The sequence below is a fragment of the Uranotaenia lowii genome, chromosome 1 (assembly GCF_029784155.1).
Source record: "Uranotaenia lowii strain MFRU-FL chromosome 1, ASM2978415v1, whole genome shotgun sequence".
In the NCBI taxonomy this organism is placed as follows: domain Eukaryota; kingdom Metazoa; phylum Arthropoda; class Insecta; order Diptera; family Culicidae; genus Uranotaenia; species Uranotaenia lowii.
In genome coordinates, this window is record NC_073691.1 from 128,470,548 (window position 1) to 128,486,396 (window position 15,849).

Consider the following 15,849-nt stretch of genomic DNA (forward strand, 5'->3'; position numbering starts at 1 on the left):
CACTTGGGTATCCCGAGGTGGCCGAACAGAAAATCAAATTGACCATATCTGCATCAGCCGAAAATGGAGAAGCAACCTTCTTGATGTCCGCAACAAACGAAGCGCAGACATTACATCTGACCATGACCTCGTCCTTGGCCAGATACGATTGAGAGATGCGCGTGTCCAACGGCGCGAGGAGAAAGTCGGGTGTCGATTCGACGTCCGCCCGTTGGATAATCCAAAGGTGAAAAGGGCATACATTGAACAGCTAGAATCCCGAGCCTCAGAATTTTCGACAGACGGAACAGTCGAAGAACAGTGGAGTAGAATCAAGAATGCCTTCATCACGACGAGCCATAGTACTCTCCGTAAAGTTTGTGGAAGAAGAAGTGAATGGCTGTCGGATTAAACTTGGAAGATGGTCGATAATCGGAGAAAGTCGAGAGTCGGAATTGAGCAGGCATGTCAGCCAAAGCAGCTGCCCGCTTACGCTAAGCGGAGCTAGAAAAGGCGATTAATGAGCTTGTAGACGAGACAAGAGAGCCTAGACATACTCCCTAGCCGAAGAGGGAGAAAAAGCCGCCGCCAATGGAGACATTCGATTTTTCTCGCCGCCTTAGTAGTGCAAGGACTAATGCAAGAATGCCGCTGAAAGACCGAGCAGGTCAGTTATTTACCGATCGAACAGATCAGCTCAAACGATGGACTGAGCACTTCGAACAACTCTTCCGAGTCACGAATAGCGATGGCCAACTGAACCCGTACCTCGAAGCGCCAACAGTAAGTCGCATTAATGGTGTCAACTCGGAAGCGCCCGCGCTGGCTGAAATAGAAGCGGCAATCAAAAACATGAAATCCAACAAAGCGCCTGAGATCGATTACATCCCTGCTGAAATGCTGAAAGCCCACCTTGCCTTTTCAGCACAAATGTTGCACCGTCTTTTCGCTGACATTTGGGATACTGCAACATTCCTGGCTAACTGGATGCAGGGTATCCTCGTAAAGGTCCCGAAGAAAGGAGACCTGACCAAGTGCGGTAACTGGCGAGGCATAACGTTGATCTGTACAACCCAAAAGGACTCTGTAAAATGATTCTGAACAGGATCCGGGAGAGAATCGACGCGTTACTCCGACGGCAGCAAACTTGTTTCCAATCCGAACGATCATGTGTGGACCACCTCACAGCGCTACGAATAATACTGGAACAAATCAACAAATTCCAGGACTCTCTTCTGCTGGTGAGCATTCGACTTACTGAACCATGAAAATATCTGGGCGGCTCTAAGGCGACGAGGAGTCCCAGAGAAACTAGTACATCTCATCGAAGCACAGTACAAGGCATTTTCGTGCAAGGTCCTGCACGACGGTGTCTTGTCTGACCCAATCTCGGTAACTACTGAAGTGAGACAAGGATGTATCTTATCACCGCTACTCTTTCTCATCGTAATGGATGGGATCTTGCCTGTAGACCAAACCGAGAATTGCCGTGGAATCCTTCGACAATGGAGCAGCTGAACGACCTTGACCTGGCAAACGATATTGTTTTGCTCGCCCAAAGACAACAAGGCATGCAGAGCAAATTCGACGACCTCACCGAAAGCTCCTAGGCAGCAGATCTCAAAGTCTATGTCAGTAAGACCAAGTCGATAGAAATCAACACAGAAAATTCTTCAAATTTCGTGGTAGCTAGGGTAAAAGTTGAGAAAGTGGAGTGCTTTCAGTATATTGGTAGCCACATAACACCTGATGGTGGTACCAAGACGTCGGAACACGGATCAGAAAAGCCAGATTTGCGTTTGCGAGTCTCCGAAACATCTGGCGATCACGCCAGATCTCTCCACGAAGGAAACACCGAATCTTCAACTCAAAGGTCAAATCCGTTTGTTGTACGGGTGTTAAACTTGGTGCACATATGCGGTGACGACGTGAAAACTGCAAGTATTTGCGAATCGCTGCCTGCGGAGTATCATTCGCGCTTGGTGGCCTGACAACTGAATCTTAAATGAGGAACTACATCGCCGGTGTCATCAAAGGGCGCTAGAAATCGAGATTCGGGAACGTAAGTGGAGATGGATTGGGCAAACGCTGCGAAAAGATGAGAACGAGATTTGCAGAAAGGCGCTTGAATGGAATCCAGAAGGACATCGAAGAACAGGCAGACCCAGAAACTCGTGGCGGCGAAGCCTAGCCGCAGACATCCGAACTGTCGCCGAGAATCTTGATTGGGAACAAGTGAAGACGCTAGTTCCGGATCGTCAACAGTGGAGGTCTTTTACCACGGCCCTATGCGCCGGAGAATCGACGCGGTTCCATTGAGTAAGTGTATAAGTAAGTAAGGCAGCTATAAAAACTTAAAAGTTGTATTTAAAAAATCACCTCATTTTGGAAAACCAAATCTCGGTCTACGAAATCTAACGCGGGTTACGATTTAATAACCAAGCAGCAAGGGAACCACAGGCTAGCATATTATTCCAATTAGTGGAATTCTTTGAATTCAATAACTAGGTAAATTGGAAGTAATGCAGATTTTCAATTTTTAACCGGCCATGGGTGCTTTGGGCAGTATCTGCACCGGTTCAAGCTTTTCGGTAGCTCAGCAGATACTGATGTCTTCGTGGTTTTTGAAAGAACAAATGCTCAACGGTAAGAGCACCTGTATCCGTGGTCTATTCTTGGGTCTAATTTATACAAAAATAGGCCCAATAAAATTGGATTCAATCCAGTGAAAAAACTGGCAACCCCACTCGTGTTTCATTAACAAGTTCGTCGCCATGGGACCCATATTCGGGTGACGGATGTATTTCATGGGAGGCCCTATCACATCAAAAACGTGTGACGCTCTCTTACTCTAGTAAGCTGTACTCATTTTAGCCACTTGTTGCAAATCTTGAAGTTCTCCCTCCTAACTTTTTTAGTTCGAGAATTTCTTTGGGCTAGCGCTAGGCTAGCGTGACGACGTACGTCAAACGACTTAGAACTGTTTCAAATTGGGTCCAAATTTCATCAGTTTAGGCATAGACTGCTGGCAAGGTAAAGAAGTCAATAGTTGGCGGAGGCTGTGAGTGTAGAGATTGATATTGAAACAAAGAGTTTCAAAAGTAGGTCTATTATACTTCACAAAACTTATCTATACTGTACTTTTAGTAGCTGTACTATAGATACTATTCAAAGCGTGTTTATTGTTTTTCAACTTTTGTTCAACTGCATAAGTAGCTTGGAAGTATATTATCACCGTATTGTAAACTTGCCCCTTGATCGATGTAATCCTTTTCTTTGAGATAAATAAAGTGTGTTGTTTTATGAACGACATGCAAAAATGTAGTCCGGCAGAACATGTAAGAAGAGGTAACCCCATTCCAAGCGCTTTTGTTAGTAGTAGCCTTGCCAACGCCAACGTACTATTGTTTACACCAAACACACACACCCACACACCCACACATACATACACACACATACATACACATACACACACCCACACACACACACACCCACACACAAACATACACACATGCACACACACACACACACACGCGCACAAATTATACACAGACAATGTTTGTATCGGGTATATCAAAAAGGAGGGAGAACATAACTCGCTGTTAGTAACACACACGTTAATGCATATATTAAGAGTTAATGTTATATTATCATATTGAAGCACAGAATTATTAACCTACATCAACAGCAAATGGGGATATATACTTGAGTCGATAACAAAAAGCAGCCGGAGTTCGGTCCTTCTCGATCTTTCGGTCTTTCTCTTGTTTCATCGTTTTGTTTTTTATTTGTATTTTTTCACTAATCTCTCGCTTCGCTTTCTCGCACTCTCGGCCTTCGCTCTTTCTCTTTCTTTCTCGAGAAAAAAATGTAGTAGTAGTAGTAGTTTTTGTAGTACTAGTTGGTTGCTGTAGTTGTAGTGGTTCATCTTCGTGTCTTTTCGATGGATTGTGTTGTGCGTGGGAGTGCGATTTTTATTATTTTTTTCGTTTAATTTGGTTACAAGGTAAAATATTTGGCTTTTGGTTTTGCGCAAAATGACGGAATATTTTTGTTTGGTTTCTGGAGTTCTTGCATCCAATTATATCGATCATATCTTTGTCCTGTCAGCATGATCGTTATTGCTTCACAACTGGCCATACATTTTCGTAACGTTGGCGTACCAAGCTCTTTTTCGTTTGTTTTTTTTGGTACCTGCCTCGCCCTTCCCATGATCGCATTTCATCATCACACTTGATAGGCTTCTTAAACTAACTATATGATGATGACAAGAATTTCTAGTTATGAAAATAAAACAATACAACATAAATGGCGTCCGCTCTTTGTACTATCTTGTTTTCGATGGCTATTCCGTTACACATTTCTTTGTCTTTCTAGCTATACTTGTTTTGTTTAGTGGAGTTATTTTCAAATAATTGTCTTTTTGAATTTGATTTCAACCATCAGAACTCACTTGATTTCCATTAGTGGAGTGATTAAAGTGTCTTTTTTTTTTTATTTTTAAGGGAGGAATTATGTTCGATTCTAATGGAAAACCTTTTCACCTAAAAATTTGGAATTGCCTATGCCAGTAAGTAAAATGTTTAACTATCAAAAAAAAAATGTTTCCTATTCCAAAATATGCATATATGTATGTATATGTTTATAAAAAAACTCTAGTTCTAATGCTATCACGACTGGCAAATTATCAATCACTAGAATCGTTGCGTGGGGTAACTAGCCAAATATAGTTGGAGAAGGTATCGGTAATTGCTTTCTATCAATAGTGATGATGAAGGTCGAGATGGTTTTCTACACCTGCATTTAGCGGAAATGCACACTGTAGAAAGGGCGCATATGCGGCGGCAGTGGCGGAGTGTAGGTAGGGATTACCTGTAAGTACAGCATATAGAACACGGATAGAAAAACAAGAGAGAGGGAGGGGGTGGGCGGGGCTTTTGTTTGTGTGTTTTTTAATGAGTGGTCTCGATGATTAACTACAAAACGATTCGGATGATCATCAGACTTCATCGGTTCGGTTAGCCTTGACTGTGAAGTGGCGCAGTATGGTTTCATGAACAATGGTTTAGGGTTACGAGGAACGAACGAGTTACGGCGCTTTAGATTATTGCCACAAAAGAAAACATATGAGAAAGGATGACAATATGGTATATACAAGAATGAAACTTTCAATTGTCACTAGTATTAAAAATCTATTCTTTTCACAAAATTACGTCTACTGAAATAAGTTTGCTCTTGATTTTTTTTAAAATCATGATCCAACCTAAATTTCCAACATAATATCTGCAACAGTCGTATACTGACGAAGAAGATATGCTGAGAAATCGTTTTATTGTATCCTTGACGCGCTGGAAAAAAACCGTATCATTTTTTGAACCGATCGACATGCGCATATATTTATGTTTGCTGCGTCCGACCATAATCTCGCGAAGAGAATTGATGCGAAGTTTATTTAGGATGCTGTACTTTTAAAAGCATTCGTTTGAACAAATTAAATCGGAGGTCGCCAACGCAAATGGGCAAACGATTCATAAACCCTAAGTCTGTAGAGAAAAAGAAGCTTATCTGCATATTAACACGGACGAAATGTTATCGAGAAACTATTATAAAAAAGGGCACGTTCTGATTATGGAGAGGATCCCAAACATTAGAAACTTTACATTGGTGTTAATATCTACACTTAGTGAAAAAAAAATAAAATAAATAAATGTAATCAAAAGTCCTCAGGTGATCTATATCGACATATGAAATTTTTCACCGTTCAAAAAGTTTTTTGAAATGCTCAGAAGAGTTTGTTCTGATAGTAAATACTAGTTATCTTCAAAGAAAATTGAAGCATAACCGTTTCTATCAACTTAATTAGTTGAGTTTTAGTTTTAAGAATATTTCCATACTTGACTCATTTTAAAGCCATTTCGATAGCGGATGGATCCAGGTTCAGGTGAGTTTAAATATTTATTTGCTTTGTGTGTTACCTGCCTTTTTTTCTTTCTCAGAAAGTTCTACCAACGATTAAATATATTTCTATATTATAAAATATCTATTTTTATCTATGTTTTATTTAATTTGAATCCCTTAAACATTTGAAAGGTGATGGTACTGCATAGTGGTGATTCTCGTATTTGGAACAAGATGATGAAAGAGAATTTAAGTAGAGTTGAGATGAGCGAGAGCGAAATACACGATTTATACGACGAAAGCGAGAGATTAATTTGAACGACGATGGGCGATCGTTTGCATGGTAGTAACCGGAAGTCGGAAGGAATCTTCGAAGACCCATCCGCCCATCCGCCAGTACCAGTCTTCGGTTAATGGGTGCTTGTTGTTGTTGTTTGGTTTTTGTTAATGGTTGATTGTTAGAAACTGTTGTGGGTGGGTTGGTGTGATTTGGTAGGAAAAACTAATCGAATTTCAGCTCGGTGTTAGTAAGAGTAGTAATTCAAGTGGATCTTGTCTAGTGTGACTGCCAAAACAACACGATCGGCTGAAGTTTAATGGGTTTTTATGTGGGGTGCTGAACTGAACGATTCGATCGAATGGAAGAATCTCTATTCAAGGGTACGTCGATCTTTACGCGAAGTCGATAGCTACCCAACTAATGGACTTACCCAGAATAGCACCGACGATCACTTCGGGGATCTCAACGTTCTTCTCCTTGCTGTTGGTGGCCTCCGCCGGAGTGGGGCTCTTGCTGAGCGATCCGATCGTCTGGGCTGCGGCAGCAGCATTCAACGCACTGGCACTGGTCAGTCCAAAGGCGTTGTTGTTTATCGAGATCGGTGTGGCGGCTTGTGTGCCGGGATGGCGGAACGGGTCGTAGCTAGGGTCGTACCGCTCGATTGAAGTCCGTGGTGTGGCTGTTCCGGCGGCTGCCTGATGCAGGTACGAGTCGAGGTTCAGCTGACCAACGGGACCATACCCGACGGTTGCGGCAGTGGCTGCGGCTGCTGCTGCCGTCGACTGTTGTAGTTCCGGTACGCCTAGGAAGCTCAACGGTGTTGTGTGTGTTCCATTCTGGAGGCCGACGCCGATCCCTAGCACCCCGTACTTAGCGAGGACGGCCAGAGCGGCATGAAGTTCTGTGGTTGCAGCATCGGAGTAACCGGACTGTCTCATGGCACCCTGTGAAAGATTTTAGTTGAAAAAAGACGAAGAATCGGAAGAGAGAAAAAAGGCATTGAAATTTAGTGTTGGTCGGTTCATTGATCATGCAATAGGTCAAATGTTTTAGCGAGATAGAGGTTGAGACGAGATTTTTAAGATTGTTGACTGAGGAGTGGGGTTCTGAGAAAAAAGAGGGGGTGGGGGATACATCGAACGATTTATCATAATGCTGGTTCTTTTGTGTTATATCTTGTGCTGTTGGTGGTTCGGGTTTGTAACAGAACTATGTAGTTGGAAATGCCATCTTGCAACACAAAAGAACGTTGTAGGTACCTTAGAATGTTCGGTGATGGAAGGGTGGAGATGTTGTAATGGATCTTGATATTGATGGAACGAGGGAGGAGGAAATCAAAATTTGGGTAAAGAATATAAAATTATCGAAATGAAATTTCTACCTTAATATGTTCAAGCAATTGTGTGGTAACTGTAGGATTAGTCTGTGGTGATGGTGCACCTAGATTTAATGACAGATTCAGTCCGGTGCCGTTGACCAGTAAACCGGCCGCGGAAGCCCCGGGTAGTGCGCCGCTCAGTGCGGAATTTAATGATGCGGTACTGGAGCTGAAAGTGGGATTCTGTGAGGCGGCAAATGGCGAACCAGTGGGGTTGAAATTAGCCACCGGTCCGTTGATGTCTGCGTATGATACGTTCAAGCATGAACCGGATGAGGGATCTTCGACGATCTTGGCCAGGATCATTTTGCATGCAATCTTGTTGTTTTCCTTCTCGCCGATTATTGTGATGCAACGCTCCTGGAGGGTAAGTTCTTTCGGCTTTTGCGAAATCTGTACGTACGAGCCAGAATCCTCTTTGATTTGTTTGATATAGGCGCCGGCTTTGCCGATGATCATACCGGCCGTGGAGTTGGGAACCAACACCTTAACCTGTTTATCCCGATCGGCCGCCTGTTTAGCGTCGGCATCCGTAAGTGCCTTGGCAATGTCCGGCTTCTCACGAATCTTATCAATGATAAAATCGAGCACAGTCAATATGCCATCGACTGTGCCACTAATGAGACATACTCGTTCGGATGTTCCTTGAGGATGAGAAGTAAAATGAGAGAGAAAAAAAGAGACTCGGTGAGCTGAGAATGTGAAACTTTTTACAGATGCTGATAGTTTAGGAGTAGTAGTAGTAGTAGTAGTAGTAGAAGTAATAGTAGTAGTAGTAGTAGTAATACAGAAGAATAGGAGAAAAATATAGGAAAAATGTTTTGAGCGATTGATTAAACGGATTATCGAACGAGTTTGATTCGTTGGCAGTGAATGATAACCGAAAAGGAAACAGAAAATAATAAAATTAACATACACACGTATAAACTGGACAGAGATACACTTTTCATTTGGCGATTGTGTGTGTTTTTTTGTTTGTTGTGAGGAAGGGTATTTGAATTACACAGAAAATATGATCTTGAAGGTGGAGAGATATGTATGATGCAATGATAGCTCATTCTGTTCAGATGCAATTGAGAGCATTGATTTTGATTTCTTATATTTTCAAAAGGAAAAATTAATTCTTTTTGAGTCAAGAACCTCAATGGATCGCGAGTGTGATTCAAAATTTTGAAGTGTCTTAACAATAAAGGGAAGTCAACAACATTCGGTTAACCAAATTTCAAATGAATTTAAACGGAGACTTTGGGAGGAATGTAAGTCAAAAAATGGTCTGCACACACATCTTGGAATCGGAAATACAAGGCCATTGATGTGAGGAATAATAGTGGTGGTGGTGGTGGTGGTGGTTCTGTAGAGAGTAACTAGTTGAGAGTTTTGCGGGCTTAATTGGATGCATTCGGATCTGGGACTCTGCCCCGCCGGAAGATCAACTACATCGAAGGTTCTTACCAGGATAGAAGTCGTGTGCCTTGGACATCTTTACTCGAGCGCCGGCATCCTTCTGCAGCGAGGCAATGGTTTCGCCACCCTTACCGATGATGGCTCCGGCTGCCACCGATGGAACCAACGTTTTGAAGTGATAATTATCCGTACCGACGACGCTGGCCACACTGCCGCCATTGGTTGTGGTCGTTGTCGTCGTTGTGGTGCCAGTTGCTGCAAAGAGAAATTTTGAAAGCATTTCGGTTATTATACGTTCAATTGAGAATTAGAGCTGAAATAATTTACTGATTGATCCACGCTAGTTTAGAGAGCAGTATTGTAGGAAATCACAAAATAGTTTTAACAGTAAACGGTCTGGTTAAATAGTCCCCAGTTAACAAACACATATATGGAGTTCTGAATATTATTATTTTCAATTAGATCAATCATCAAGTGTACAGAGGGTGAGTTCACAAAGTTTTATGATTTTATGATATACCGTCAAACGGGAAATCATGCAACAGAAGGATTTTTAATTTTTTTTATATAGGGCCTTATTACATAAGATGAGTCACGAGTCATTTTACTCGAGTGAGCCATTTTGGTATTACAGTAGTCGAGTCGAGTAGAACTTCAGAAGAGTAACGAGTAGCTCGACTGAGTCGACTGCTTGAAAGTTCGTGACTCAGCTGTCACGATTAACCGAGCCAAGTTTGTTTTGATCCGGTTTTGTTTACCATTTGTAAATTAGGCTTCTACAGGCCACTATAAAAACAGTAAACATTAACGAAATCTTTCAGAAATGACAGAAAAATCAGTGAAAAGCCTGATGTTTTGCATTAGGAAGCATTTTAAAGACGGTTTGAAAATTTTCAACATGACAGCCACCATACGAGCGCTCAAAATAATTCGATCAGTTTCACTCGACTTCCGTAACACGACATTTCGCTCGACTCGACAATGACTGGATTCGAGTTGAGTTACTCGACTCGTTTTATGTAATTGAGCCCATAATGTAATGAAGTTATCATTTATGATAACAAAATGATGGTGACATAGTTTCTCACATCGTGAAAAAAATGTAAAATTTGATTAGAACAAAACTGCGAATATTACTGCAATTGGTGCTTTATGCGTTATAACATATCAAACATATATCAAAAACTATAAATTTTCGAACGTGTTCATTTGATTTTACATTAAATTCAAAGTTTTTTGCAGCCTCTAGGGTGAAAATCGCGTGTTTTTGAAAATTTCAAAATAACTGGTGATATCAATATTTTTTTCTGACAAAGACAATTTGATGTCCTACCAACCTTGAAACTTTTGATGTACCAGCGGTGTGGTTATCTGTGAACATTTAGTTTTTAGAAGCCATTGAAGTTGAAAAGAGTTGCATGATGCCCCAGTTGACGGTATCTGAATACAAAAAAAAAATGTCGTTTTTTTTTACTTTATTCATTTATGCCAGTATTTCAACGATGTCATCTTTGGCATAATGCACGTTTCAGCACATTTATGGCACGAGGGGATTTTTTTTTATTATCTGACAATTTGCGCCGGGGGTCTTCAGATTTTTCCCAAAATTGAAAATTTGGTTCATTTTTGCGACTTAAAAACACATGTATTTTTTCAGATTTCTAACATTTTTATTTTTTGAGTTAGCTTCGGTTAGATTTTTTTGTAAATAAAAAATAACCATTTTTCAAAGCTACATAACTCTGTTGTTTCTTAACAGAAATTATAAAATAGCACATCAAAATGCATTGAAATTTTATCAGCTTTCCAAATAGAATAGTTGAAAAAAATTAAATAATGACCTTCAACATGAAAAGTTGTAAATAAACTTTAAATGGCGTCTAAAAGTACCGTCTGCACCACCGAATATTTTGCAAAAAATACCATTTTATAGCTCGATTTATGATGCAACTTTCATCTGAAGACACCAAAGTGGGCCATTAACACCTTGAAGAGTTATGAAAGAAATAATGACAATAAATCTCTTTTTTTGCATCGGAAACAAACAATGGTCGAACAACTGCACTCACATATGGAGATAGCAAGCACTTCTAACAACATGGAAACAAAAGAACTTACCAAAGCAGGTAAAAAACACTACTTTTTCGTGCTTTGTAGAGTGTTTGCAGCTAAACTGACATTAAATTTTAACCAAAATTCTGAGTATCGTATTGTTTATGTGATATAACTAATGATGGGAATGTTGCTTTTACAACCTGGTCATATACTATATTACTTATTAATTTTTCGATCAAAGATCATTGTGAAGCATAATCAATGCCAATAGTAGAAGGTTCAGTCCCTGTGTTTGGGATCACAAAAATGTGATTAAAGAAATGAAATATAGACGTGCTTTACATAGTTTTTATATCGGGAGCCAAAATCCTTTCCCATTGATCAAAAAAGTATGAGAAAGTGGCACAAATGTTGTAGAAATAATCAAAGAGCTCAGTATGGCCAGCCCAGGCTGTAAAATGAAGAAAATATGATACTTTTACCGTATTCGTTTTCTACATTCGCCCAGTTTTGAGGTTTACCATACTAGAACGAATATAATTCGTCGTCAGTGTTTTGCTACCTCGATCGCTCACACACGAATCTTCAGTGTTCCACCGTCCATTTTCAATGAAATCTGAGGAATTACGGATGCAAAACTTAGCGCATAAACTTCTAAAAATGACAGTAAAATGTTGTAAAAGCTTGTTGTGACCTGGTGCAAAACTGGGTATAAACGAATACGTTATTAGATTTTTGGATATAACATGAAATCAGTTAAGCTGCAACAATCTACCGCCCCTTCTTTTATAACAGTCCCATATACAAAAATAAGCAAGCAAGACAATCAGCTTTTTCTGTTTTGGAATATATTTTTAAATTGTGACCACCACTTTCAGCATAAACGAAAATCGTTTCTAGGTTGTCATTATAAATCGTTAGACCTGAAATTTTCGAAATTGGGTTATTGGTAAGGTCGAGAGCACCATTTTTATTCATTATGGGACTGTTAAACGACCATATTTGAAACCTTTTTCGAATCTACTAGCATAACAGTCCCATACAAAATATATTTTTCTCACCAAGCTACTTTCTAAGACTTAAATTTTATCATTTTTGAACTTCTAAATGCAATTGTCAGAAAAAGAAACATACTTTTGCAAAAAAAATATCATGAATTCCACATTGTAAGTTGAATCTTTTTACGATTCTTGATTGCATCCGATAGTTTTTCGCTCAGGAAGTCATTCCTAAGAAAGTCAGACGAAAACTAGTGTGCATCATTCGACATCAAGTGAGTTAAAAAAATGTTTAAATGATTCAAAGCAAACCAAAGACTACTTCGCCGAAAGAAACATTTCATATAGGACAGCCAAGAATTGATATTTTTTTTCGAAATTTCTAGAACAAAACCTCTTTTTTTAGTCTTTTATGTTAAAGCCTTATTTTGACCTAAAATGACGAAAATTCATATGGGACTGTTATGCGAGTAGGGGCTGTCTGAAAAGGACGAAAAAATAGTGTTTTTTACCAGCTTTGATAAGTTCTTTTGTTTCCATGTTGTTAGAAGTGCTTGCTATCTCCATATGTGAGTGCAGTTGTTCGACCATTGTTTGTTTCCGATGCAAAAAAAGAGATTTATTGTCATTATTTCTTTCATAACTCTTCAAGGTGTTAATGGCCCACTTTGGTGTCTTCAGATGAAAGTTGCATCATAAATCGAGCTATACAATGGTATTTTTTGCAAAATATTCGGTGGTGCAGACGGTACTTTTAGACGCCATTTAAAGTTTATTTACAACTTTTCATGTTGAAGGTCATTATTTAATTTTTTTCAACTATTCTATTTGGAAAGCTGATAAAATTTCAATGCATTTTGATGTGCTATTTTATAATTTCTGCTGAGAAACAACAGAGTTATGTAGCTTTGAAAAATGGTTATTTTTTATTTACAAAAAAATCTAACCGAAGCTAACTCAAAAAATAAAAATGTTAGAAATCTGAAAAAATACATGTGTTTTTAAGTCGTAAAAATGAACCAAATTTTCAATTTTGGGGAAAATCTGAAGACCCCGGGCGCAAACCTGTCAGATAATAAAAAAAAATCCCCACGAAGCTCCAATCGGCATTGAAATTTGTAACCTCTTCTTTGGGTGTAGATGAAAACAAAAGTCATTGACGTCACCTTACTACTCTACTGAATTTCGCCAACCTTTTGGAGTGGAAAAACTAATGAGAAATATCACTTTGCCACACCAATTTTTATTAGAAAACACCATCGACGAAGCCACTATTTCGCCACTCGACGGAGACAAAGTCACATGAAAGATGGAGGAAAACTTCTTTTGCCGGTAAATTGTGGAAAATGAAACACCATACCCATCATCCGTGACGACGCCTCCGCCGATGACGATGAGCGACGTTAAAAGCCGACACATCTCTCCTAAGGAGCTGAGACACCTTTTTCGTGACCGACCTATGTAGCTACACACCGGGTACACACCTGAGTGGGGTTGAGGCTGGGAATGAGAAGAGGTCCTACGGAAAAGGGAAGACGAGGAGAGGGGAAGGTTGCGTTTCGCATATTATAATATCCGGGGATCCGGTAAACCGTCGTCATTGCGCGTCGTCGTCTTCTTTTCTTTAGAGGAAAAGAAAAGAGCGGTTAAAAATACAATTTCCTCACGCCTTTCTGGTGTTGGCGTGCGCCTCGACACACCTTTCATTTTTCCTTGTCTTGTAACCAGAACGGTCTCGAAGAAACCCATCGGAAGATGAAGACGCTTCCTCTGGGTTTTTCATTCAAGCGTCGGGCTTGTGGTGGATGAGGCATGGGTACGGGGAGATGACGCTTAGACCAAGACATTTTTCACGAATTCACGCAGATCGTTGTTCGGTTAGTCGGTCGATTGATATGAAGTGATGGGAAAATAGGACGCAAATTTAGTTAGGTTGGTGCCGAAAATTTTGCTGGCCGGCCCTGGTGACCAGAAAAAATAACCTACTAAGATTCCTACGATCGGTCTCCGTCTCTGATCGATGAAGCTCAGGTTTTTATCGTCAGGTGTTTATAAACTTACACAAAGTGTAGGTTGGGTTTAAAGTTTCATCTTTAACTGCTGAACAATGTAAGAGATATTTTTTTTTTGAAAATTTTAACCTTTCTTATCAAGGGCAAAATCATACAAATTACTGTTAGAACACTTGTCTCACGATTTTCAAAGTGATCCCTACCGGCCCCTGGGGGGGAGGGGGGGGGGGGGGGGGATTTGAGAGCCTACAAGAGGGCCGATGAAAGTGCTCAGAATTGCCTATTTTTGTTTCATTTCTATACAAATTTGTTCGAAAATACTCTTAGGGAAGCGGTGAGCTCCAAAATATCGAAATAAGGGGGCGGTGAGTTAAAATAGTTTGAAAACCACTGTTCTAAATCTATATGTCAATAACATAATTTAATACAACTTTGTTGAAGACTTCAAAGTAATACAAATTGAGAGAAAAGAGCTGTAATGACTCAAACAAAGTGATTATTATTTCTATTGAAAAAGCTAATTAAATTTCTCATCACTGATTATACAAAGGCCAGCCGCATCCCGTGGCGTTGAGGATATCTTTCAAGTCTTCTAAGCGAATGGTCATGAGATCGGATCCCGAATGGAATGGTTATTTTTCAATTTTTAGACAATTCAATAAAATCATTTTAACTGGGGGATCTAAGTAGTCAACGCTACAAGAAGGACGTCTTTGACAGAGGCTCCGAAAATTTCAAGATATATCAGGAATAATCGTTATCAAGGTCTCCAATTTTCCATTCGTGATACCGAAAATGACTATTGCAGCAATAAGGAACTGGACGGAACTGGACGGTATTTTCAGCAAGGAAATGATGGAGGAATTTGGGGCTATCGAAACATGATTATTCCTGCCTGTTAGATTCCCGATCCCTGAATTGGACGATTTTCCTCAAGGAATGCTCTCCATTAGAAAAGCGGATAGCACAAAGCTAAGTACTTTTTGAATTTTTAGTCTTTTAAAGCGTTTTCGTATATTTTCCACTGACACGGAGGCAGTAGCAAATTTCATAAACAAACAAAATCGCCGCCCGGGAAGATGCATACGTTATATGCATCGTTCAGGGTGAAGATTTTGTTTGTTTATTAGGGAAAAGTGTGCCCCCGTGCCAAAAGAAATTAGACGAAAACGCTATAAGTTAGGTCAGAATTTGAAAGACACAGTTCACAATGAAACCATTTTAGCGTTTTAGTGGTAATGGAAAACTTTGACTTCCATTTTCGTCGTTTTGTTGAATTGAGTTGATCGTATAGTGTAGTTTGAGTTTCCGATTAACGGCCTAAGGCATCGTTACATTTTTTAATTGCCTTTAATTGCCATTTTTACATTATTGTAAAACTAGATACTTTTTTTCACAAAATTAGCCTTAAATAAACTAAACAATTAATCGATGTTATTTCAGGAATGAAAATCTCCAGAAAGTTGTAGTTTTCATAGGAATTCCAATTTTGGTAGGATCCTAAATCCTGGATTCTGATAATTAATTATTTTTGAAACATAATACTAATATTTACATAATGGAAAAGTTTTGACAAATTTTTTTCAAAGAATATCTGATACATATTTTATACTTGATGTTGAAATTTAATATGTAAATGGTTAAAGAAAAAAATACAGTCAAGATTGTTTAATTAACATATTTTTTTAAACCGATATCTTTTTTTTTTAAAATTGATTCTTCAATATTGGAAGTTAATAGTATAAGAACATGATGTATTTCCAAACTTTCGAGTGTCGTTAGGAAAAAAACAGGAGCGTAGCACAATGTATAGGATTTTGTTTTTCACATCATTACACTAGTCAA

The 15,849-nt window shown here is 39.4% G+C and overlaps 1 protein-coding gene across 11 annotated transcripts in view; it reads right to left on the reverse strand.

Annotated features, from left to right (window-relative positions):
• Positions 1 to 15,849, reverse strand: part of LOC129739973 (RNA-binding protein Pasilla) — a 191,614-nt gene that overhangs the window by 11,707 nt on the left and 164,058 nt on the right. For 8 of the 11 annotated variants that reach the window (XM_055731543.1, XM_055731548.1, XM_055731550.1 and 5 more), the window contains 3 exons: positions 8,988 to 9,194; positions 7,539 to 8,179; positions 6,588 to 7,101 (listed from right to left, as the gene is read on the reverse strand). In XM_055731543.1, the coding sequence (XP_055587518.1) occupies positions 6,588 to 7,101; positions 7,539 to 8,179; positions 8,988 to 9,194 (1,362 nt within the window). Of the gene's footprint in view, positions 1 to 3,655; positions 4,852 to 6,587; positions 7,102 to 7,538; positions 8,180 to 8,987; positions 9,195 to 15,849 lie in introns of all 11 variants that reach the window. The other 3 variants (XR_008736050.1, XR_008736048.1, XR_008736049.1) reach the window with 3 other exon arrangements.